At 50.3% G+C, this 23,922-nt stretch overlaps 7 protein-coding genes across 7 annotated transcripts; 5 read left to right on the top strand and 2 right to left on the bottom strand.

Annotated features, from left to right (window-relative positions):
* Window positions 1-455: 455 nt before the first annotated feature.
* Window positions 456-2,383, top strand: ABOM_007131 (dicarboxylic amino acid permease agtA; the record flags this gene model as incomplete). The annotated part of the gene is made up of 5 exons (XM_022534260.1): window positions 456-609; window positions 665-722; window positions 786-792; window positions 849-1,009; window positions 1,069-2,383. 5 exons carry the CDS (start codon window positions 456-458, stop codon window positions 2,381-2,383), a joined length of 1,695 nt encoding a protein of 564 aa, XP_022388705.1.
* Window positions 2,384-2,830: 447 nt separating this feature from the next.
* ABOM_007130 (M14 family metallopeptidase) lies at window positions 2,831-4,717 on the bottom strand (the record flags this gene model as incomplete). The annotated part of the gene is made up of 2 exons (XM_022534259.1): window positions 2,831-4,246; window positions 4,313-4,717. 2 exons carry the CDS (start codon window positions 4,715-4,717, stop codon window positions 2,831-2,833), a joined length of 1,821 nt encoding a protein of 606 aa, XP_022388704.1.
* A 2,895-nt stretch (window positions 4,718-7,612) lies between these two features.
* Window positions 7,613-11,978, top strand: ABOM_007129 (Arf family guanine nucleotide exchange factor SYT1; the record flags this gene model as incomplete). The annotated part of the gene is made up of 3 exons (XM_022534258.1): window positions 7,613-8,018; window positions 8,094-9,341; window positions 9,409-11,978. The coding sequence occupies 3 exons, from the start codon at window positions 7,613-7,615 to the stop codon at window positions 11,976-11,978; spliced, it is 4,224 nt and encodes a 1,407-aa protein (XP_022388679.1).
* Window positions 11,979-13,083: 1,105 nt separating this feature from the next.
* Window positions 13,084-14,991, top strand: ABOM_007128 (SET domain-containing protein; the record flags this gene model as incomplete). Its single annotated transcript, XM_022534257.1, has 1 exon — window positions 13,084-14,991. One exon carries the CDS (start codon window positions 13,084-13,086, stop codon window positions 14,989-14,991), a length of 1,908 nt encoding a protein of 635 aa, XP_022388680.1.
* A 413-nt stretch (window positions 14,992-15,404) lies between these two features.
* On the top strand, window positions 15,405-16,683 carry ABOM_007127 (putative RING finger domain protein; the record flags this gene model as incomplete). The annotated part of the gene is made up of 3 exons (XM_022534256.1): window positions 15,405-15,980; window positions 16,039-16,297; window positions 16,364-16,683. 3 exons carry the CDS (start codon window positions 15,405-15,407, stop codon window positions 16,681-16,683), a joined length of 1,155 nt encoding a protein of 384 aa, XP_022388683.1.
* A 264-nt stretch (window positions 16,684-16,947) lies between these two features.
* ABOM_007126 (DNA/RNA non-specific endonuclease) lies at window positions 16,948-17,946 on the bottom strand (the record flags this gene model as incomplete). Its single annotated transcript, XM_022534255.1, has 1 exon — window positions 16,948-17,946. One exon carries the CDS (start codon window positions 17,944-17,946, stop codon window positions 16,948-16,950), a length of 999 nt encoding a protein of 332 aa, XP_022388684.1.
* A 3,178-nt stretch (window positions 17,947-21,124) lies between these two features.
* Window positions 21,125-22,644, top strand: ABOM_007125 (uncharacterized protein; the record flags this gene model as incomplete). The annotated part of the gene is made up of 4 exons (XM_022534254.1): window positions 21,125-21,284; window positions 21,347-21,723; window positions 21,780-21,914; window positions 21,982-22,644. The coding sequence occupies 4 exons, from the start codon at window positions 21,125-21,127 to the stop codon at window positions 22,642-22,644; spliced, it is 1,335 nt and encodes a 444-aa protein (XP_022388681.1).
* Window positions 22,645-23,922: the final 1,278 nt, after the last annotated feature.

Below are 23,922 nucleotides of genomic sequence, written 5' to 3'. Positions count from 1 at the left end.
ACTACACACCGTTCGGATGGGGCAATGCAATATGCAGTAGGTAATAGTTATTCTTCCAGTAATATCAATTATACTTTCAACTATCGGACCACAATCTTAGCTTATCTTTTTTTTTCTTTTTTGTTTTTCATGCCGTCCAGATTCTAATCCTTGTCCCTCAGAGCCTCGGCCACCCCGATGCGATCCGTGGTGATCAATCTTACTACTATTTAACCTATCCCCTCGCCTGTCTTTCTGCCTTTTTCCCCTTCTGTCGTCTGCTTCTCCTCATCTCTCCCCCCTTTTTTTACAGTCCCTTTCCCTTGGGATCTTAGTTCTCCTTTCAGAGGGCTCAACAACGTGAGAGAAGATAAAGTATTCTGTTTTAAGTAGCGGGAGTACCTGCCGCTAGTGAAGCGGGATTCGTTCCTGAGCCCCCGCAGAACTCTGCCCACCATCCGAACGCATTCGGTACAATGGGCTTCATCGGAGAAAAGAACGATGGCATCTCGCCGGAGATGAATAGAGAGTTGTCCGGCGACATCACCAAGGCAGAGGAGGGCATCGTTGCGGGAGAGCACCATGTCGACCTCCACCGAGACCTCAAGGCCCGTCATATTACTATGATTGGTATGGTGCTATGCTTGGAATCGCTGGTTGAGCGCAAAGAGCTAACAGAAAGCAGCAATCGGAGGTGCTATCGGTACAGGTCTCATTATTGGTACGGGAGAAGCTCTTGCAAAGTAAGTCCTTTCCAGAACCTATAGAAAGCGAACTTGAGATGCTAATGCGCGATTCACTTTTAGGGCTGGCGTAAGTTACAATTATCTTGATGTTTCTAGCGAAATTACTCTCTAACTTTCGATTAGCCTGCATCTATCTTAATCTCTTATTCTGTTGTCGGTCTTGTCGTCTATATTGTCATGTGCGGCCTGGGAGAAATGGCCGCCTGGCTACCCTTGTCTTCTGGTTTTACTGGCTACGCTGTTCGATTCTGTGACCCGGCTCTTGGGTTTGCTCTGGGATGGACGTAAGTGATACGGTTATACCCTAGGAGTTGTGGTAACTGACGTATGCTGTCCCCGTTAGATACTGGTTTAAATATATTATTCTCACACCGAACCAACTAACAGCTGGCGCGATGGTCATACAATATTGGATACCGACAGAAAGAGTTAACGCAGGTGTTTGGATTACAGTGTTCCTTGTGATCATTGTTTGCATTAACTACTTCGGTGTCAAGTTTTTCGGCGAATTCGAGTTTTGGCTGTCCTCCTTCAAGGTGATAGTCATCCTCGGCATCATCTTGCTCTCTTTCATTCTGATGCTGGGAGGTGGTCCCGATCACGACCGGAAAGGGTTTCGCTACTGGAAGAACCCGGGCGCCTTCAATACGTATATCGCTGATGGAGATTCTGGGCGCTTCTTCGCGTTCTGGTCGACTATGGTTTCGGCAACGTTCGCGTATCTGGGTACGGAGCTGATCGGTGTAACTGTCGGCGAGGCTCAGAATCCCCGTAGAACCATCCCCCGCGCGATCAAGCTTACCTTCTTTCGAATCGTCGTCTTCTATGTGACCAGCGTCTTGCTCGTCGGTACCCTCGTCCCCTACAACTCAGACGAGCTCGTCTTTGCCACGAAGCAGTCCAGCTCCGCTGCTGCATCGCCCTTCGTGGTGGCGGTGGTGCTTGCCGGTATCCCGGTTCTTCCCCACATCCTGAATGCATGCATTCTGTTGTTCGTCTTCTCCGCATCCAACTCCGATTTGTATATCGCGACCCGAACCATTTACGGTCTGGCTCGGGAAGGCAAAGCACCAAAGTTTCTATCGCGGACCGACAAGCGTGGTGTCCCAGTCTTCGCCCTGATTCTGTGTGCCCTGATTGCCTGCCTTGCCTACATGAACGTTTCCAACGACTCCAAGACCGTCTTCGGCTACTTCGTCGACCTCGTGACCATCTTCGGTCTCCTGGCTTGGATCTCCTTGCTGGTCACGCACATCCACTTCATCAATGCCCGCAAGGCTCAGAATGTCCCCGAGCACGAGCTAGCTTACAAGTCTCCCTTCGGTAAGACAGGCGCCTACATCGCCCTCGCATTCTGCATCCTCATCGCCCTGACGAAGAGTTACGACGTCTTCACCCACAACCCTAAGTGGGGCAACTTCAACTACAAGAAATTCATCACTGCCTATCTAGGCATCCCCCTCTACTTGATTCTGATCTTCGGCTACAAGATCTTCACCGGTGCCAAGGGCGTGAAGCCCGAGGAGGCCGATCTCTGGACCGGCAAAGACATCATCGACCGCGAGGAACAAGAGTACTTGGCCCGGAAGGCTATTCTGGATGAACAGCGTGGCACCGGAAGCTGGTTCTACAACAAGTTTGTGTCCTGGCTCTTCTAGGAAACCTTTGTCGTATGTATTTTATGTTCATGGTTATTGCTATGCTATGAGATAATGAAGACTCCGATCATATGCTAGAGTTTCCGGTTGAGGTCGGCTGGTAGAATACCTGTAGACTTGCCTTCTCTATTTGATGCTGTAGTGACTGTATTACAGGTTTGTATGATCGGCTGGAATCTATACGAGTGGTATTTACAGTCTTCATCGGGTAAGTATAATAGAATTGACATATAACTAAAGCACTATGTAGAGCTCTGTAAATCTCCAACCACTATAGAAGTCTTGTTCATTATTCATAGCCTCATCTCAGATATCCACAATTAGATTGTAAAAAAGGAAAATAAGAAGGGGGGGAGGGGGGGAAATGACACCAACAATAATCAAAAGAGTAATCCAGTGCAAAACCAGTCCTGTGCAAAACTATACCTAAAGGCAAGAACAAATCTTCTACCTCCGTCGTCGTCGGAGCTCCCAGTTCTGTTCATCCTCGTCCTCTTCCCCATCTAGATCGAACGGTACCCATTCGTTATCCAGTGTGTCTTCTGGGAAGGGGATTGGGGTGGTGTTCACAGTTGATGTTGAATCTATGTTTACTTCGGGGCGAGAGTCGGAGACACTTTCCGGGGGGCTTGCTCTCGTCGAGTCATCGTGGACAAGGAGGTCAGCGTCCCAGTTTATGTCTGCTTTGGTGGCTGGGGAGGCGGTTTCTTTGACGAGGAACTCGCCCAGTTTCAGGACAACGTTGTAGATCTCTTTTCCTGTGGGCACGATGTACTCGGACGGGATGAGGAAGCCGTAGCTTCCGCGGTCGCGCAGCTTGATTTGGTATGCGTAGCTGGCGTGGAGTTGGTGGTAGAACCAGTCTAGGGCGCTGCCGCCCGACGTCCCGCTGATGGGGAAGAAGGTCTTTGCGGAGGCTTTGTCCGTGGCTGTGACGGTTCCTTCGCAGGCGGAGGTGACGTCGTAGATCTCGTGCGTGGTCTGGCGGATAACTTTGGCGAAGCCCATGCCTAGCTCTTCGAGGGTTTCGAGGGTGGGTGGGACTGACGAGCAGGAGAAGGAGAAGGGGTAGAGGACCTGTTGGGAGTAGGAGTGGAGGTCGAGGAAGCCTACAATGTCGGCGTTGTTGTTTTGGGTCTCGTTGAGAGCCCATTGCGCGAATTGCGCGGCTTCTAGTCCTTCAAATGGCTCGTCGCCTGCGTAGTTCTCGGAGCAGGGGTTGGAACGGGTCCTCTCGCCGTCCCATTCGAAACCCCATGATCGGTCTAGGTCGATCCCCGGGCAGAAGCGGAGACTGGTACGTTGTCTGTTTTTGCGCCATAGGCGGTCGACTTCCCAGGTGTAGACGTATCCGTCTGGGTTGATGGTTGGTACGAGGATGACGTCAAAGTCTTCCAGCAGGCGGGTTACTGCTTTGGATTTGCCAAAATTGGTGATCAGATTCGAAGCGACGTATGTCACTGTGGAGGTGCTGATCCATTCTCGCGCGTGGCTGCCCCCGACCATGACAATAGTCCGGCGAGGGGCTGACTGCGCTCTGTGGCTTCCAGCGCCGAGTCGGAGTGCAGGGATCTCTCGGCCTTCATATGAAATTCCCACGTTGATCATGCGCACATGGGATGGGAACATAGAGGCCATCAAACGCATCCATGGAACAATGACGGAAAGTGGTTGATAATCTTGGAAAAAGAGGTCCCCGAGCTGAGCCGACTGTCGGACGGAAGGCCGGAATCCCGGCTGGCCCTCTAGTCCTATGGGTCGTCGAGTTGGATAAGTAGTATATATCAGCTCCGGTAGGTTGTCAATGAGGGGGGTATAAGCGGTGCGAAGGGAGTCTGGCAGTAAGCCTAATAACGAAGGAATCTATGGGAAGAGCGTTAGGAAGGGATCAGCCTGCATGGGAGAACGGAGAAAGTAATTAAGACTTACGACTTCTTCGGCCAGTCGAACATCAACAAAGTCGGAAGCGGAAGCCCAGACATCCAGAAAAAGAATCTCGGTCGCCTGCTCTAAGGCTTCGGCTTCTTTGTCATTGCGCAAGCGGAATCGCAGAACCACATCGCTGCCGTACCGCGCCTGAACCCGAGACGGCGGAGAGTGGTCGTGCGAAAGGTCCTTGAAAGGGAGCCGATAAGAGGTTGGTTTTGGAAGGCCCCAGATAGTCTCAATTATCCAGTCCCTTACTCGGGTCCATGGCCGTCTGAGATCGGACGACTGTGGGGATAGTAGCTGGACGGGCTCAATCGGCGGTGGTGGAGTGATACTGGAGCCTGCGGGGACGGCGGTTGTCAGAGCGGCCAAAGCCACCAGGATGATGAGAAAGAGGTAGCGCATCTCGGTGGTAGTCAAATCGCAAGAAGAGCTAGGCCAAGATCCTCATTGTCAACTCTTTAAGTGAATGTCAATCGAGCGGGGCCAGACAGCGACTGGGGGAAAAGGATGAAAGAGGCATGGAGTGAAGTGACCTGAGATGGACGATGAGCCATGGACCGCGGCTGCTGCCTGAGGCTGACATCTGACGAGTGCCTCAGGCAGAACAGCCCCATCTGTTGGTAGAAACGTATCTGTCGGATTTCCTGCCGGACACCACCCGAACGAGATCCAGGTTTTTATCGAATCCTACAGAGATAAGGAAAAGATGTACTTGTCACGACTACTCATCGAACAGACTCTTGGTGGAAAGTCCTGGTAGTTGTCCCCAGGGTCCGATCGTAATCATACTACAGTCGCATACTTGGACAAATAGACTGGTTCATTGGGCAAATTGAGGAGTCACTGTCCGCAATATGGCACTACAATGTCAGTATATGCCGGTTCTTGCAGAGAGTTACAATGCCAGCACTGAGAGAAGTGGTCAACTTGGCATGTTAACCGATAGCCGAACGGTGACCCAGCGGCTCCTGGGGCTTTTGGTTCGGGAAGCACTCGACCTGAATACACCAAGAAGGCCCTATCTAGGTTCGGGTCAAGGTACCAATTGAAGATACTTCCGCTTCCTCCGAATGGGAAAATACTGGTCAGGAAAGCGCAAGGAGCAATTTAAGGAGATCGCCCTTACTGGGGGTAGAGGGGACAAGAAACCAGGAAGAGAATGCTACCGCCGCCCTTTACCACACGCATCCTTCAATGCTGGCGCAGGCTTCCGGGCCCTGTTTGTATACTACTTAGTAGGAGAATTCTATGAACGATCAAGAATTAAATCAACCGTTGCACCTGCTGCAGGCCAAATCAGCTGTCAGTCGAATGACGGACCCCCACTGGCTCCACTCACATTCCGATAAAGTTTTTAGGCCATTCTAGACCGCGACGAGGCACTTAATGAGCCCGTTGCGAGCATTAACGGATGAACATTTCCAATCCCAGCATTATGGTTCTTGTAGATCCGGCCTTCGACGGGTCCGGAATGGCCGACCGGAACACCGTCCATCAGCAACCGACAAATGTAACATAGTACTCCCTGAATCGTTGAACATTTATATAACCGTCTTCCGAAAGGAGCCCGGTCTGGAAGCCCTGCTTGGCATACCCGAAACAAAGCTCCATTTTTTGATTCGTGGCCAGTGGTGGTGACGCGTTCGCTGGTTTTGCAGTTCTTCCCAGGGCTGTAGAATTCTAGAATCATACGACGAATTGTTTACTGGGATTTAAGCGGAGTGAAACTTTACAGCAAGGACATACTAGTAATGCATGTCACTCTTGACCGATACGAACTATTTTCAAGATTGTAACAGTTTTCTCTCTCTCTCTCTCTCTTGGAATATTTCTAATACCGTTAGCATAGCATTCCTTTGTTTTGATTTCTATTTTTTTTAAAAAAAAACAAAAATTTTGGATTATATTATATATTATTTCATAACAGAAGGGAGCAGAAAAGGAAACAATGTCTCAGCTATTTATATGACGACGACCGATATCACGTGGGTTTGGTGAACTATGGAACACCGCAAGGGTCTCCGAGTTAAAAGATAAAACCTGTCTTTCCAGTCCTTACAGATGACAATGATTATTGTCTAGGAGACTCGGGTCTCAGTTGAGGGAGACCACCGCTGGGTATTGTATTCAGTTGTACATACTTGTACATACATACCTATGGGATGCCACCGGCAAAAGGATATGTCATTGTGGGTGGTAAGGAAGTCCATTCTGATGTCATTTTTTTTACAGTACATGGATGAATTTTAAGGTACACGTATACTTAATCGGTGGTACTTCAGTGGTGTATGGGGTTGTCTAGATTAATGGGTGTACCTTGGATTATTAAATCCCGCCTAAACCAAGTACATCCAAGTTAAAGATAGAAACAACCCACCGGAGGGGAAACTGAGGATAGGGCCGATCCAATATTCTGACAGGATTTCTACATATTGTAAAAGGTGTCAAGAAATTTTAATATACTTTAAATGTAAAAAATAAAATATGATAGTAAAAGCAAACAAGTTAAAACAACCCCAGTAAAAAAAATGGAGAGGAAGGGAAATTGTGCATAACGTAGAACACGTGCCTGGGGTGCATTTGCTCGGCCCGTCATCTGAAACTCCACCATCTTCATCATCATCGTTATTCTTCTTCCCTATGCCTGTCCTTGCCAACAACCCTGCCCCATTTTCACATCTTATCCCTTCCTCCGCACTCGGTTTTTTTAATCCTTGATTCCCTCACTTCTCACCGTCGTACAATCTTTCATTTACTACTGCAAAGGGCATTGACTGCTCCTCCGCTCCTATTTTCTCCAACACATTGACAAGCCTCCCCTCATTTCCTTGTTTTTATTTGTTCCTCAGCCTTCGCAGCCTAATCAACCCCATTCGTCCGCGCTTCCACACTTCGGTCAAGCGTGAGCTGGGCAATGTAAGAGCTCCAACCATTGTTCTCCAAATTGTCTTTCTGGCCTCCGAATTCTCCTCTGGCGATCGACTCTTGCCGTACCCCTGCCCCCTTTTTACGATTCCGCACCTCCGCCTCCGTCAACAGTTCCGTTACTCTTCTACCTAACAATTCGTTCGCGATGCTAATCGATGTTGATTAAGGGTGACGTTTCCAAGCAAAACCCTCCGCCCGTCTATTGGGGAACGCCGTCGTATAAGATAGCCGTGCGAACAAGATCGGGGGTTACTGTTGTGATACACCGTGGGGCAATCGCCTAGCGTCACCGGATACTGTTGGATGGGGTTCTCGCCCTGGCTATGCTGCAGGGCCACGTAACAACTCATTCTCGGTATTTCTGTCGTCATGTATTGGAAAGGTCTACGAATTGGCACCTCTGATGGCAACGAAACCAAGAGACGGAGCTTGGTCGAACCTCAGTCGGTATCCCGCCATAGCGAGCAAATCTCTCGCCCTACTCTCTCCACAACCAATCTAGCACCGAGGCGCTCGGAGTCCGCTCCTCGTTCACCCACTTTGACCGGTCCAGATGCAGACCACCCCACTGACACTACCGGGCCGGAGCTTGTAGGAAGTCATTCGCATACCCCACCGGGCAAGGTACAAAATGCCGGCCTATCAGTGACCGATAGTTCAAATTGGCGCTTCAACCGATTTAGTTTCATGAGGCTACGTCATGCATCTGATCCGCAGCTCTCAAAATCCTACGCGAAAGGGGAGGAGGATGTTCCTCCCGTGCCGAATCTGCCTCGTAAGTGCATCTGCTTCATAGGCTCACATTAATGTTGTATTGGTCACATCGCTCATTGCTTCTATACTGTCATAGCTCCTACCATAATTACCACTGCACCCACGAGCCATGAACTAGATCAACCTGTCAAACGAAAGACTAAATTCAAACTCTTCCCCGATTCTAAAACACCCTCTGTAGAGGAATTGCCTACGCAGCGCGCACCAAAACATAGTCAGAACGAAAAGCTTGGGCATGCTGCACAGGGATCAACAGCGTCGCAGGCGGCGGATCCTATCCTATCGGCCTCTCAGAGTAACAGCGAAGAGCCCGGGCGTTTATCAACTACGTCGATCCGAAGCAATCGTGACCAGACCCATGATTCTCAACGCTCCTCGGTGACAGATGCGCGGTTTTCGGAATCCTCTCGTTCCGATCGGAGTGCTGGAGATAGCAATCCTCGTTCGGCCTCCCCTCGTGAGGGGGTGTCTGGCAACAAGCGATTTCGTATGCCGCGCTTAAAACGGCACCGCAGTCCTCTTTTTCCTTTACCACCAAAACCAACGGGCAACGACTCCGGCAACGGCCACGCACAAAGCTCGGCCATATCAAAGTCTGCTGCTGGCGATTCCGCCCCGAAGTCCGACCTGTCGGAAGATCCAAACGAAGACCATGTCTCTCCGCTGCCATCTCCCACACGGTCGTCGGTGGGCCTGGCTTCGTCGCGACCGCCCTTGCTGAGAAATGACTCTGCAGCCTCGGCTCATTCTGCCCGTTCAACACCGTCGAACAAGAGTCGGGCAATGCCTACATCACGTACGAGATCGTCTACTTTGGATTCGTTGGCTAATGCACGGGATAACGGGCAGTCATCGCCACATCTCATCTCAGGGCGGACATCAACCTCCACTAGTGGGCGAAAGAGTTTTGGGGATATTTTTAACATCCCCCACCGATTTAGACAGAATTCCGATTCCCCGGTTGCCCGGTCCGGATCCCCAGGCACCAAAGGCCCGGGAACCCCAGGTTCGAAGCTGAGCTTGATCACATATCCCGAACGACAAGAGGGTGACACTCCGGCGACATATCTAACTCGACTAGAAGAGAGCATTCCAAGGGGCGCGATTGCTGGCGTCCTAGCTCAATCAAACGATGATTTCTTTAAGACTGCCCTGCGAAAGTATATGAGAGGGTTCTCGTTCTTCGGTGATCCCATTGATATGGCTATCCGGAAACTCTTAATGGAGGTGGAGCTGCCAAAGGAGACGCAACAGATTGACCGCTTCCTCCAAAGTTTTGCCGATAGATATCATGAATGTAATCCGGGTATTTTCGCCTCCACAGGTACGTTGATCACCATCAGTGTGGCATTGTGCAAAGCTTCGAAACTGACGCTCTACTTTTCATCTAGATCAAGCCTATTTCATCGCCTTCTCGATCTTAATTCTACATACAGATGTCTTTAACAAGAATAACAAGAGGAAAATGCAAAAGCCAGACTATGTCAAAAATACTCGTGGCGAAGGCATATCGGAGGACATCCTGGAGTGTTTCTATGAGAACATCTCGTACACCCCTTTCATCCATATCGAGGACACAATGTCCAATGGCCGACAGTTTGCACGGCCACGACGAACTCTGTTGAAGGCCACTAGCACAGATCACTTGGTTCGAGCCACCAGAGAACCAGTGGACCCCTATACGTTGATATTGGACGGGAAACTGGATTCTCTGCGCCCAAGCCTTAGGGACGTTATGAACTTGGACGATACCTATTGTTGTGATGGAACTGATGGACCAGCAAATATCGATGGTCTCCACCACGCATTTTCTAAGTCTGGTGTTTTGCAAATTGTGTCTCTACGATCTAGGCCGGACATGTATATGCCATCGAGTATCGACAATCCGGCCGACTCTAATCCCGGGCTGGTCGATATCAAAATCGCTAAAGTTGGATTGCTTTGGCGAAAGGATCCGAAAAAGAAGAGAGCTAGATCTCCATGGCAAGAATGGGGTGCTCTGCTCACATTCTCGCAACTCTACTTTTTCAAGGATGTGGCTTGGGTTAAATCTTTGATGGCTCAGCACGAAAGCCATCAAAAGGAGGGCCGTCGTCGGGCGGTAGTTTTCAAACCTCCTCTTACCGAATTCAAACCGGACGGTATCATGTCAACCGAGGACGCAGTGGCTTTGCTGGATTTAAGCTACAAAAAGCACAAGCATGCCTTTGTCTTCGTCCGCCATGGCGCTCTAGAGGAGGTATTCCTGGCAAATACCGAAGCTGACATGAACGATTGGGTAGCGAAACTGAATTATGCTGCGACGTTTCGGACCACCGGAGTCAGAACGAAGGGAATGATCGCCACGAATTATGAAGCACAACGGAATCGGATGAGCCGTCGGGGTTCGACTCAATCCAGCAGTTCACATCTCTCTATAGACAAAGAACCGCCGTCTCCAAACCCTGATACCGATGTGGCGGAGGAGTTGGTCACTGCTCGTAGGCAGCTTATACGCCAAAAGATTCGAGAGGCCAATGAAAAACTATTTGTTGGACAACGACAGCTTGATGATCTCTTGCGAAATGCAAGGCACTTGCAAATTTTGACGCCTGTACATTCCAGGGCTAGAGAGCATGTCATCATTGCTGCAGGGCGCATGGCTGCAAAACTCAAATGGGTTAGACAGGATATTTGGCGCACTAAGTGCTATAGAGAGGTTCTTGTTCGAGACATAGGCGAAGCGTTGGACGAAGAGAAGCCTCTCGCAGAGCAGAAATTACACTTGCAAATACCAACCACCACCGTTACATCCGAGCCAGAGAACCTGGATGGAGCAGGGTCTGACCGAGTGATGTCTCCGACAGAGGATAACCCATCCCCACTTGCGGAGTCTAGCGGTCCTCACTCGGTCTACAAAACTCCGCCATCACAACCCGCTTCTCCCGACGGCCGGAGACCAAGTATACCAGCCTCCTTTGCTTCCCTCGAAGTAGCTTCCCGGGTTGGTAGACAAATGTCCATGGACAATACCGGGGAACGCGCGAAGTCTTGCTCGCCCCATCCGGCGAGTAGCGTACGGCGCGAAGCATCGGTGCTGAGCGCCGCTAGTAAGGTAGATGTTTCGAGCCTGGGGTCTCGAGCCTCTAAGATAACTGCCCCCGGTAGTATGGATGAAAACGAAGAGCGGCTGCTGCGTGAAACAGGGCTGCTTGAAGTCGGCAGTTCGCCTCAAGCACGGAAGCATTCTTCGGCTACAAATGATAGCGAGGCCGACCAGAAACCAGAAGATGCGCAAGGCGTATTTCAGGGGGAGAGAACAAGCCGTATCCGTCGCAGTCTTCATCGTACCCTTCGGGATTCCCCCAGCGGCCATCATCTTCATTATCCTCGAAAGAAAAAGTCTCGAGATTCCGGATTCAGTATGGCGACGCCAGATGATAACCAAAAACCACAGCAAGGCGAAGGTCTATCACGGAAGTCGACCAACTTCACTGTGCATGGCAAGAAGGCATCAATTGTGACTTTTGGTTCCGAGTGGCAGAACATGCCGCCAGAAGAGCGCCTCAAACTACGAAAGCCAACTCCATCAGACGAGCCAAGAGCATCAAATCCAGAACTTGCCAGTAGTGCAGGATCTGTCGCTTCAGAGTCCTTATACCCTGGCAGCCCACACCCTTTGCGAAGTGGGAGTATAGCGACCAAAGGGAGTGCACGAGATGATCCCTGGAATTCCGCTGAAGCAGCCGGGGCTCTATATCGCGAAGACAAGGCCAAGAGCGATGCTGCCATCGGCCTAGTTCCGGAACTCTCGGAGCCTGATGTGTTGGTGCCACCCATCTTAACTTGGGATGAGCCGAGCGCGGTGTCTAATGAAGGTGTATCGCCGCATTCGACTAGAGGCGACAATGATAGCCTTATAGAGAACAACACTCCACAGGGGATGTCGCCTAGTCCACCGGAGCAGGCTGTAAACGCTTGATTTTTGCAATTATGCAAGGCCTTTTTTTCTTTTACTTTCATGACATTATACCCATTTTACTTTTCCTTTTCTTTCCATCTGCTTCTGGTCTCTTCATTAAAAACGACATATTTGGAAAAGCTTTATGAACCGTCTCTTATCGCGTCAGCTCTCTTGATATGCTTTCTCGGCTTTGGTTAGAGGGCTCATCAAATGTCTGTCATGGAGCGCCTACTCTCCCGTCCACCTTTCTTCTCTCATCACACTTCACTCTTTTTCCTTTCCTTCTGTTTCAAGTCCACCTTTAAACTAGCGGAGAATCAGCTCCGCATTGACATGACCTACCTCGTTTTTTCTTCTACTTTCTTTTCCACTTGATTAGTTGGCTTCTTATAAGCCCGAGGCGCATTTGCTTAGGATGGGCGGCAGTCGTTCTCTTTTCCATTTCTTTTTCTTACTGAGATACCATGTATCATGTGGATGTTTGGCGTGATATGAGCATTGGAAGAGCAGGCCTTAGCCGGCATCGGCAATAATAACATGTAAAAACATTGAAGAGACCATTAAAATAGAGATTTAATAGCATGTTGACTTCTGAATTTCTTGGCTATTTGCCTAGACACTCTTCACACACGACATCATAGTCAATAGCGCCGAGAACACAACACGTTCTTCCTAGTAGCCCTGAGAGTTCCATGCCTTCCAACACACTGCCTCCTCACACTGTCATATCTTTGTGTGTTACCTGGTGAGACTTCCACAGCGTAGAATATCCCCTTAGGTCCCTGCCCACACTGACAATAAAGACACATACAGAAGGAAGAGCTGTTCTCGTTCTCCCTCCCCTAAGCTATTTTGTTTCCTTCTTTCCTTCAACCTAAACCCACAAAGAGCTGAAATAACAAGGTAAACAAGGTTCTGTCTTGTTTGATTCAATACCAGTCACTGTTGTTCGCCACCACTGGAGAAGACCAGCTTCTTTGTCCACATTCGGCTTTCCTCACTGCAACCACATTGTTGACACAGATAAAGTGATTCTGCAAATATTAGTCTGTTCATCTCTTTGTCCCAACAAACATCCACTGCATGGCACACTCCTCACAGAGAACATAACTAGTCAGGCGCCATGGACCAAAAGTACGTAGGTCGCGAACCATCACGTGAGTGCCAGCCGTCACGCAGTGAATGTTTGCAAAGCAGACCAGAAACACAGGGGCAAGAAGAAATCACGCTAGACGAGAAGACAGACATATGCGACGTCCGTCGTGAGGTGATCCGTCTCTCAGACCTGACACAGCACTTCCATCGTGCGTTTTCAACAGTCACTTCCGCGACACCATTCATCTCCATGGCTGAGGTGGCGGGCGTTTTCAGCTCCAACAACCCCGGAGTCAAGAAGTACACGTACGAGGAGTCGCTGGTGCGTCGGTTCATTAGTTACGGCGTTGGCGTCGGCCTTGTCACCACCGAATCTATCCCTGCTGGCAGCGTGGTGTTTGCGGAAGATGTGGCTTGGGCCACGGAGGAGGAGTCTTCAGAGTGCCAGACGCAAAGGGAGGCGAATGCTATGCTTGGGGCGAAGGTGAGGGCCATGGGGGGTGAGTGGCTGAGGAAGTTCCTTGCTCTACCGAGCTCGCTAAAGCAGGATTTGGGGGTGTTTGCGGGGATTTGGGATTTGTATCAGTTGCCGATTGTCATGAATGGGGTGAAGACTGGGATTGTGGGGTTGAATCTCGCGTCGGTTAATCATGCTTGTGTGCCGAATTGCGCGTTGACGATCATCAATAAGTACCCGAAGGATGAGGATGGAAATACTAATATGAGTCAGAGTCCGATGATTGGGAGGGCTGTTGTGCGCGCTCTCAAGAATATCCAGAAGGATGAGGAGATCACTGTCGCGTACTTCTATGGAAAGGGACAACAGAAGGCGCGGGAGTTGTTCTCGTGGACTGAGTTCGGCTTCTTCTGCTCGTGCAAAGATTGTGTGCAACCCAAGGATGTGATCGAGATTGCCATGGATAAGTATTGGAAGGTTGAGCGCATCTTGAACCACCCCGACACTGTCAACTTGTATCCTGCGATGGCTTTCAAGGCCGCACATGAAGTGATCGGCAGGCTTCTTACGTGCCAGATCCGCGATGCTCGCGTTGCGATGATTTGGGCCAAATGTGCCATGATCGCTGGCTACCACTCCGATACTGCGCGCGCGATGTGTTTCCTCGCCAAGGCATACCGAATTTTGGCTATCCTCGAGGGGAGTACGGGGGTCATCTATCGACAGATCCTCATATGGTACGAAACACCCATGGTGATGCCAGGGTTTGGAGCTACCACGCGAGGGCTTTCCACCGCTACTGAAGGCCGATCCATGCTCGATGAACGCGACGTCAAGGAGAAGCTGTTCATGACGGCAGCAAAATCGGACGAGTACATTCGCATACACCGATACCACCGCTTGTCTGACGCCATGGCCAAACAGAAAGGCAGTAGGTACCTGCTTTTACCCGAAAGTCCCACCAAGCCGAAGGTGACACAGAAATTGCTTGAACCAGGTGTCTCGAAATCAGCGCACTCCCCAAAGCACAGACATGGGCCGAGTGCGCCGGAGAGGGTTCACCGGAGCGGCAGTGGCACATTCAATCTGAGACGGGATAAGGATGGACACAGCGAAAATACTTCAAAGGGGAAGCTTCAAGTTTCCAAGAGCCATAGTCAAGCATCTACCCAGGAATCGTCGTCAGGCGAAGTCTGCACTGATCCGCACTGGGATATGCTGGATCTTGTACGAGAGCTCATGGCTGATAATCCCGATCTATTCCCGGATTATCATTCCCCTGCTATTTCCGAGGTCTCCAAGAAGAAAAGAAAGAAGAAGAAGAAGAGCAAGAAGGGGAAGGACTCGGCTGAATTGGGGGGGAATACTCAGCAGGAACAGGGTAACCCAATAGTGAAGGAGCTCGAGGCGGAAAAGAAGGTGGTGATGGTTAAAAAAGCCGGCGTCCGCAGTCCTGAGGAGGCTCTAGATTCCAAATAAATTGTTGGACCTGAGAGTGACAGACGATGGCCATTGCTCATCTCTCTTTGGAGTTCAGGTGAAGTTGGACGGACATTGAATGGCCCGATTGGGGTTTTGGAATAAATGCGGAGAGAACGTGACGATGATTATGTCATGAGTTCTCCAATTTATTTCATTTGCATGCTTTTGGCCTCATCTTCTTCACTCTATTCTTCAAGTTCTCTGTTTGACTTCTGTTGATATGTCATTTTTCTGGCTCAGGCTAGCTCAGGATTAGATCAATCAACCATCAAGTTTTTTCCTTAGGAATCTCCTCTTGATTTGCCCGCCACAATCGCAGCTCCTTCATCCTCCGCAGATATTCTCCGCTCCGAATAGAACTTCCCACTCCATGTTCTTCTAGATATTCCTACCATTCACCCCACGCAACAATGGCCCATTCCAAACGTAACACCTCCCTCCCACACTTCACTTCCTACGAGCGCGGCCTTCTCCGCTCGCAATGGGGCACCCAACGCGGCGTCATCGGCCGCGACTCTTTCCTTCCATTCGCTTCTTGTCGCCTGTGTCTACACCCCGCTCGAGCACCCGTCGTCGCCTGCGCAACAAATGGTGATATATTTTGTCGCGAATGCGCCATCAATGACCTCCTCGCGCAGCGACAGGAGATCAAGCGACTCGAACGAGAACGGGAGGAGGCCAAAAAAAGACTCGCAGAGGAAGATGAGCGGACGTTAGAAGAGGCGCGTGAGCGGGAGCTACGCGAGTTTGAGCTCGTCAGTATGGGGTTGGAGGTGGCAAAAAATAAATCTTCCGGTCAAGCACAGAATGACAACCATAAAAAGCGGAAGGCTGAGGAGGCTACGGAGGCATTGGCTGCGTTTAAGGCGAGGGAAATCGAAGTGGACGGCAAGCGGAAGAAGGTGTTTGAGCTGGATGAAAAGGAGATGGCACGGGTTGCTCGGGAGGAGCAGGAGCGACTCAAACAGGAGCTGAAGAAGGAAAAGGTAGGAATCGACCGGTATCCTGTTCGGGAGTACTATACTGACAGACGATAATCGCCAGTCTGAGTCCAGCAAGTCTGCTCTGCCGTCATTCTGGGTTCCTTCGCTCACTCCCAATACCGATCCAAATGAGATTGCGGCCAATAAGACCGTCAAATTGAGTCCTGTTTGCCCTGGTTCGACGGATGAACACCGCCATAGCTATTCGCTCAAGTCGCTGGTCGACGTACATTTCACCGAGGAAAAGGCATCCGACGGCTCAATGGCGCGGACCTGTCCGAGTTGTAAAAAGACACTAACAAATGGGCTTAAGGCGATGTGTAAGTACAATCCTTCACTTTTGAACTTTCGATCAGCGGTGACCAACTGACCATTTACACCCATAGTGACCAAACCTTGTGGCCATGTTATCTGTTCGCCTTGTGTGACCAAATTCATGACGCCGCACGATGCACCAGACCCGCATGCTACTAAAGAAGAACAAGAGCAGACAGCTGCCCTCCATGGGTTAATTCTATGCTACGTTTGCGAGGCCGATATCACCCCTCGTGATTCAACAGAGAATGGCAAGGAATCAGGAAAGAAAAAGAAGAAGGATAAGGAGAGCATTAAGCCTGGCCTAGTAGAGATCAGTTCAGAAGGAACAGGGTTTGCAGGGCGTGGTGGAAACATAGCGACCAAAACGGGTGTTGCATTTCAATGCTGAACTGGCTGCATTCTACTGATTGCATGGAGTATGGTGTAACGGTTGGGGTATACTTTGTGACATAGTGGGCACTGATAGACCATGCCGAACATTGGCAGAATGACGATCTATATGGGAAAAAAAAATACATAGGTACAACGTCCGACGTGCATGCAACCCGTAAACGCCCGGACGATATAAACCAGTTATAAACCCGAAATTATTACATCCAAAATTACACAAATCGGCCCAGGGTGTCTAGTCCCTCAAAGGACAACAGCCACTCTAGCTCCGCTTGGCAGAGTTGTTAAACTCGCGTACGACAACATCGCACTTGATTTCCTGACAGAGACGCTTGCGACGGTTCGTCTCCAACTTGGAAACAAACTCCAGGCCACTCGCGCGTTCGACCACCTCAACCGGCACCTCAAACTCCGTCAGCCTCTTGTCGTTCGGGATCCGAGCATTGGGCAAGACAAAAGCCCCCAAGGCAACCTTTCCAGTAGGAGAAGCGGGGCCCTCCTCGGCGTAGATGACCTTATAAAAGTGCGTCGGCACAGCAACATTAGGCGGGTTGCCAATCACCTCGTACGACACACGCCATTTGCCATCCGCCTCACGTTGAGGGAGATACAGGGGGCCGGTCACGATGCGAACGGAAGGATACTTCTTGGCCAGGTCGCGGCAGAACTCCTCAAAGTGCGCCCAGTAGTCCCGGTTGAATCCCTGGCCCACCTGGGGGCACATGTTTGTCAAGGCAAAAGTAGCGTCCATGGCTTCCTGAGACCATTTTGCGTCGGCCGCAGGCACTTGGTGGCCGCGATCGTAGCCGGAGCGGAAGTAATCGTTCAGTTTGGCGCGGAAGGCAGCGGGGATACTGGTGTCTTCGAAGAAGGTGCTATGTTTGCGGTCTGCGTTCTTCATCGCCAGCGAAGCCGGCGTGATGTGCTCGGCTACCCAGGCGGGGTTGCGCGTGCGACGGTCGTATGCGCCAGCCAGAGGAGCTGAGAGCAGAGTATCGGCGACGGGGCCGGGGAAGCCATATTGGTAGATGCCGGACGGGTCGACGGGTCCGGCGAGGGATTTGGCGGCGAGCGACGGGGCTGCCGGTTGGGTCGGGACAGGGGTGGCTGAGGACACTGGTGCAGATGGAGGTATCTTCTGTTGCTGTTGTTGCTGTTGCTGTTGAGGCCGAGGGGAGGAAGAGGAATAGAGCAGCGCTGTAAGGCCGGCTCCGGTGGCCGCGCTAGCCGCGGCGATTGCGGCGAAAGTCGCTTTGGACATGCCGCCGGGAGGAGGGAAAGAGGGGAGGTAGAGGCGGAAGAGGAAAAAGGATAAAAGGCGGCAAGACGAGGATGGGGTTGAAGATGAATGAAAAGTCCGGGGAAAGAAGAAAACTGCATGAAGAGAGTCAAATTGAAGCTAAAGTGGATGGCCAATCAGAGGGCGGTGATCAGATGATATCCAGGCACGCTGCCTCAGGTACCGCACAAAGAACATACAGGACAAACTGGTCATGGTTGTAAACAACATCGGGATATCATTTATTAGATCTACGAGTATGAGCCAAGCATAAATATCTACCAGAAGACGCTTTCCTCTCTTTCTGTATACTACACCGGGTGGTCTGACGACCAGCGCAGGTGAGCTCTGCAGCTGATCCAAAGCATAAGACTAATATTATATATACATATTCATTCTCTCAGTTGAGGAGATTCAATAGTAGTACGGAGTACAAGGCTGTTGACTTGAGATCGCGTCGATATCAGGGAAAGGGGGGGGGGGACAACAATCGTTCCTGGGGATGTCAAGAGCAGTCTCCTGATCCGCGTAAATAACCGGAAATAGTTTCCTGGGTGCGGAATTCTCTTTTCAACCCGATCGGAAAGTCAGAAACGAACTATCGAAAGCAAAAGACGGGGTAAGTCAATGCTTTATTGCATGAGGAACCAATAACACTGTCAAACGATAGATCGCATTTCTGATGGATCAGAATGTCTACTTGTCCATAAACAGAGTTTCCCACCGCCCCCCGGAGAATTTGTCGACCAGATCTGCATTTCCTAGACGAATGCTCAGCCACATTCCACCGTCCCGTCGGAGGATATCGAGAATGCTCAACTCTTGCGCCAGCTCGCACACCCATCACTATGACGGGTGTAGCCTCACGGCCTTCGGATCTAGACCTGGCTTACCTCTCTGATCAAGACGTCTGCCTGTCAACATATGCATCGGGTTCAGACTATATGACGCCGCCCTTCCCATTTGGTCAACTGCGGACGACCTGGCACACCACACTCTCCTTTTCCTGCACCAGTAGTTCTCCGGCTGCCACCAACTGATTCCAGTGACCGTTTTCACGGACAAAATCCGACCATCTGCAGTTAGCCGCTAATCCCTCCCGGAGAATAGTAGCACAGGTTGACCAACTGGTCTACCTAGTCAGTCCTCCAACGATTTGTCATGTCGCTACGCTACCGAGGCCAGGTTTATAGGACCGAGCCCTCCGAGGTCCCAATTGGTAGATAGCCTCAGCGGTGTACAGGTATTGAGGTCTGCTTTGCTATTTTCGTAGAGTCCAGTAAGTACTAATCATGTGTAGTATTCCAAGTGGAGGGGCAAGCCCTTCGTCATCCGCAGTAAGCGCATCTCTTCTGACATGACTCGAGTTGCCTCTTTCAAGGCAGCAGTATATTTGGTTTCAGCTTGCGCTTTCACGAGGAGTTAGTCAAAGCGAGGAATATTCACATCGCATCCTTCCTCTCCCCTCGATCTTAACAGAAGGCATTAAGACCAGGATGATAGATGGTACGGAGGACCTTCATGGAAAAAAGATCCACTCCCTTCAGCAGGAAAGTCACTTGACTTGCCCTGAAGTCGCATTCCAACAAAACATGCAGGCAACCATTTATCAAATTACTCTCGTCGATCCGCTGGCCGGGAAATCTCACAGGTTCACAGATCCTTCAAAAACCAACCCTCCTCCCCGCCTAAACAAAGGGTGTAGAAACGAGTAGAAAGGGGCACCAAAAAAATAAAATTAAATTAAATAAAATAAAATAAAATTAAATTTATAATAAATAAATAAAACCAAATCAAATCAAACCCCCAATAAACTTATGAATAATACGATTGCATAACCATATAAACAAGGGGAGTTGGACTAGTACCAACTGGTCTGCCTGAGGAATCCTAATGGTTTGCCACCCGGTGGATCCCAAAGCCCTAGCTTGAAAGGTTGGTCCTCACGACCGTACCGAAGACTAAACTCGCTTCCCTGGGTCTCCTGCGCAGTAAAGTTTCTGACTGACATTGGGAATTTGAGATCTGATGGGCGCAAGATATGCGGGACGTGTTACTAAGGAGGACTAGGAGCACAGCACAGACATACATTCCTTGTTGAGATTCCGATCACTCCGTGTCGCAATGTCCACCAAAGCCTCTTCCTCCTCCTCCTTCTCTCCCTCTCCTTACCTCAATCTGTCGCAGCAAGCGTAGTTCCAATCACCCTCCTCCAAAGATCCCGTACTCCATACTCCGTAATCCGTATCGTACCTTGAACGACCTTTGTATGACAAGGAGCCACAGCATTCCGGCCGAAGGTCGGTTCTGGTGATCAGGTGTGGCGCAGGATCCCGCATCCAAGTCTTGGCCGACAGCAAGATAGACTACTGAGATATTGGTTACAATGTTGCAGATCCCCAGAGAGAAGTTTCCCTTGACTTACGCTATTCCCTTAGCCCTAATGACATGGTTCCTCGATCTGCACCTTGACCCGTCCCTCGACTACCACCAGTTCACACGTAGTACTAAAATATAGTACTGTAACCTGTCCCACCGAAAGACTTTTAGATGCTTGTTAAGTGGGCTGACAAATAACGACATGACCAAAACTAAGCTAGGTTGTTCTTCAATTCTTCTTGGGACAGGTTGCGACTGGCTAAACGCCGATACTGGCACTTTCGACTCCGTACTGCCCGACTCCCCCTTTCCCAATAAACTGCTTCTTCTTTACCTTCCAGGTCCTTCTTTCTGCTTTCCTTTTTGAGACGGCCAAATCCCTTCCCCCCCCCCCGTCCCCCGAGCCCGGGTGTGCATCAAAAGGAATCTTAAACGGACAACCAAGAATTATTGGGCATTATGGATAGTGCAGCTTCCGAAGCCCCCCGAAGGAACAAGAAGCAAAGAGCCGTGCTCTCATGTATACCCTGCCATTTTCAAAAAATTAAGGTACCCGAATTCACCCAGCCGTGGATTAGCGAACCCACTCCGTGTGTGGTGCTGATAGTGGGTGGTATAGTGCAATCATGTCAGGCCATGCAGTGCCTGCTGCGTGCGAGGACGACAAGCGAAATGCGAATACACGGTCACTCTAGAAGATAGGTGGTTCATTGAGCAGGCACACCTTTTGCGACGCCTACAGCAGCGGCGTAATTTCCTCGAGCAGCGGATCCTCACCCTTATGTCGGCTTCAGATAAGAAAATTCCTGTTTACCTCACGTCACAACAATCGGATCTTCCCAAGCAACGGGGGAAGCAAGCACGGTCGCGAAATACACATCGACGAAGTCCAAGTTCATCTACATGCCAAGAGGCTGTGCAGCCGAAACAGGAATTCGATGGTATGTGGCGATTTGCTCCTTACACTATCAACTGATTTCAGCCATGCTGATCCGCTCAAAAGAGAAGAAATTCTGTACGGAGCAATCGCAATCCTACGGGCAATCCAATAGTAGTCTCCCTGTACGATCTACCCATACGGAACGTTCCATCCAATCCCTAGTAGAAGTGTTCAGTGTCGATGTGGACGGCAAGCGCACGGTGCCCTTTTGGCTGGAGCAAGCAGTCCAGATGCGCTCCAGCTCCCCCCTCCTGTGTGCGGCCATCGAAGCCGCATCCTTTGTCCTGATGGGCAAAATGTCGTGCGATCCAAAGTCCACCCATTCTGGTCTGGTTCGGTACACATGTGCTTTACGATTAGCAGGGGCGGCGATATGTGACGCTGAGAGACGCTTACGCGACGATGTTTTCGTGGCGATAGCTCTGTTTGGAATGATTGAGGTGTGTTTGTCCGATTAATTCGAATTCATTCCAATTCCGCTAATTGGAACGGCCAGATGTACGAAGGAGGCTCCAAGGACGCTCTGGTAAAGCATCAACAAGGAGGCCTAGATTTGCTATGCCTACGAACCCCGTCGAGCCACTGCAAAGGCGTGGGTCACTCTATCTATGCAGATTTGCGCCTATCATGGGTACATCTCACTGACGACCACGATAAATGAAAATCAACCGAGCTTCTATGAACTAATATTGAAATAGATCCTCTCCGCGATCTCACATGGACGGACGTTCCTGGCGAACGACGACTGGAAAACCGTGCCCTGGACCGAAGCAAGCCCACGAAGCAACCTACACAGCCTCTTGGACATCGCCGCGGATATTCCCGGGCTTTGGAGACAGATGGGATGCACCTCGCCAAGCTCAGACTCTGCTTCTCCCTGTACCTCGCTAGATGAGTTTGAGTACACTGCCGAGGATCAAGCCACGCAGATAGTTCATCGCCTACAAGAGTGGAGGGAATCTCAACCCGTCGATGCCCTTCCCGAACCTACCGAAGCGCTTTTCACCGTCAGGGACGCTTTTCCAGTATTCGAGATGCACGATTCTGCATCGGGAGCTCATAGACCACGGGACCTGGTTTACCCTAATGTTGACGTGTGTGTGGCAACCATCTCATACTGGGCCTTTTGCCTCGCAGTCCCTACCGGAGCGTCACTGGCTTGGCGTTATCAATACGCCTGCAACATATGCCGCAGTATGAGATTCTGCGTGCAAAACTTTCCCTTCGCTTTAGCCTGCTTGGTCAGGTTTGCATTGAAACTTGTCTGTGACGTTTTCTCTGCTGACAGTGTTGAGGGACAGTTTCCTCGGAAATTGTCCCATTATTTCTATCAAAAGTATCAGTTCTCTCTCCTGGACTGAAGGACGGAAGGACGGAAGACGCCCAACCAAAGGTTTCCAAAGGATTTTGAGAGTAATGACGTGAACATGACCAACTGTACAATATTTTTACATCTATGCATTTGAAAGCGAGAATGAATGGAATGATCTTGACCGAACCCGATCCGGGACGTAGCAAACTCTTCCTTCCTTAATTCCACTCTGCCTCCCTGTTTTCCTCCTCTACAGAGAACCTGCTGCTCTACCCTTCCCTCCTGTCACTCTGCTCTGCGTTCACATGTCGGTCCCACCTGGGAGTTTTGCTCATTTCTGACGGATTCTGAAAGTTCAGTTCCTGCATGTATGGCCCCATCGATAAACTAGTCCGAAGAGGATTCCTGGTATAGCTTTCCCCACATAGGAAGGTGCAGAAGACCTCCGGCTCCGTACGGGTCTCAGCAAGGGCACTATGAGACAATAACATGCTCACCGTGCCTGAAGGACATCCACACTGGAGACATTCCCCAACCAGCCACAATAATCTGTCGTCGAGGGCGTGAAACATGGACTGGATTGGGAACTTGATCGCCCCAGCACCGCCACAGTGGAACTTCTCTGATGGGCTGGATCCGTCGGTTATGTAGCCAGAAGAGGACTGTAGATCCGGTGGCAAACTATTGCCGGGCCACAGAAACCGTTGGAAAGCCACAGTTCGATCTTGGGTGGAGATGTCGTCCATCCGTCTCATTCGTTACCATCAATCCCTTGAGTGTTCAGCCCTCAGGGCTGAAAGAAATTCCATGGTTTGTGCTTACTGGGTCGTCTAGATCCATGCACACGATAGATATCTCGAGATGGATGCCTGCCCACTGGTCCCATCACTGGGACACACGCCAATTGGAGTCTATGCACGGTTGCATGTGAAGAAAAAAAAAAAATAAAAAAAGAGAAAAAAATTAATAAAATTAATAAATCAAATCAAGTAAAAACAAACTCTGAACCAAATGCCACATGGTTAGGAGTTAATCGGATCCAACCACTTGGCATGCCATAGTTTATCAATTTATTGTTCTAGTTGCATGCATCCAGCCTTAATTCGATGGTGTCTGCATGATACCCGGGCTTTGACGAACTCCACTCAAGCAAAAGCTACCCAGAATGGCAATGGCATGATGATAGATGCCTAATTGAGTTATCACCCAACATATCTGTATTTCCATTCTACGGTTCGCGGGTTCGTGGGTTCGTGCGTTGCGGAGGGGTGTGGTAGGGTTATATACCATTAGCCCGGAGCGACGTTGTTTTGATCTTGCTTTCGCT

The sequence above is a fragment of the Aspergillus bombycis genome (assembly GCF_001792695.1).
Source record: "Aspergillus bombycis strain NRRL26010 chromosome Unknown contig00048, whole genome shotgun sequence".
Taxonomy (NCBI): Eukaryota; Fungi; Ascomycota; class Eurotiomycetes; order Eurotiales; family Aspergillaceae; genus Aspergillus; species Aspergillus bombycis.
Note: the sequence above shows the minus strand (reverse complement) of the source record. Positions and strands in the feature narration are given on the sequence as shown.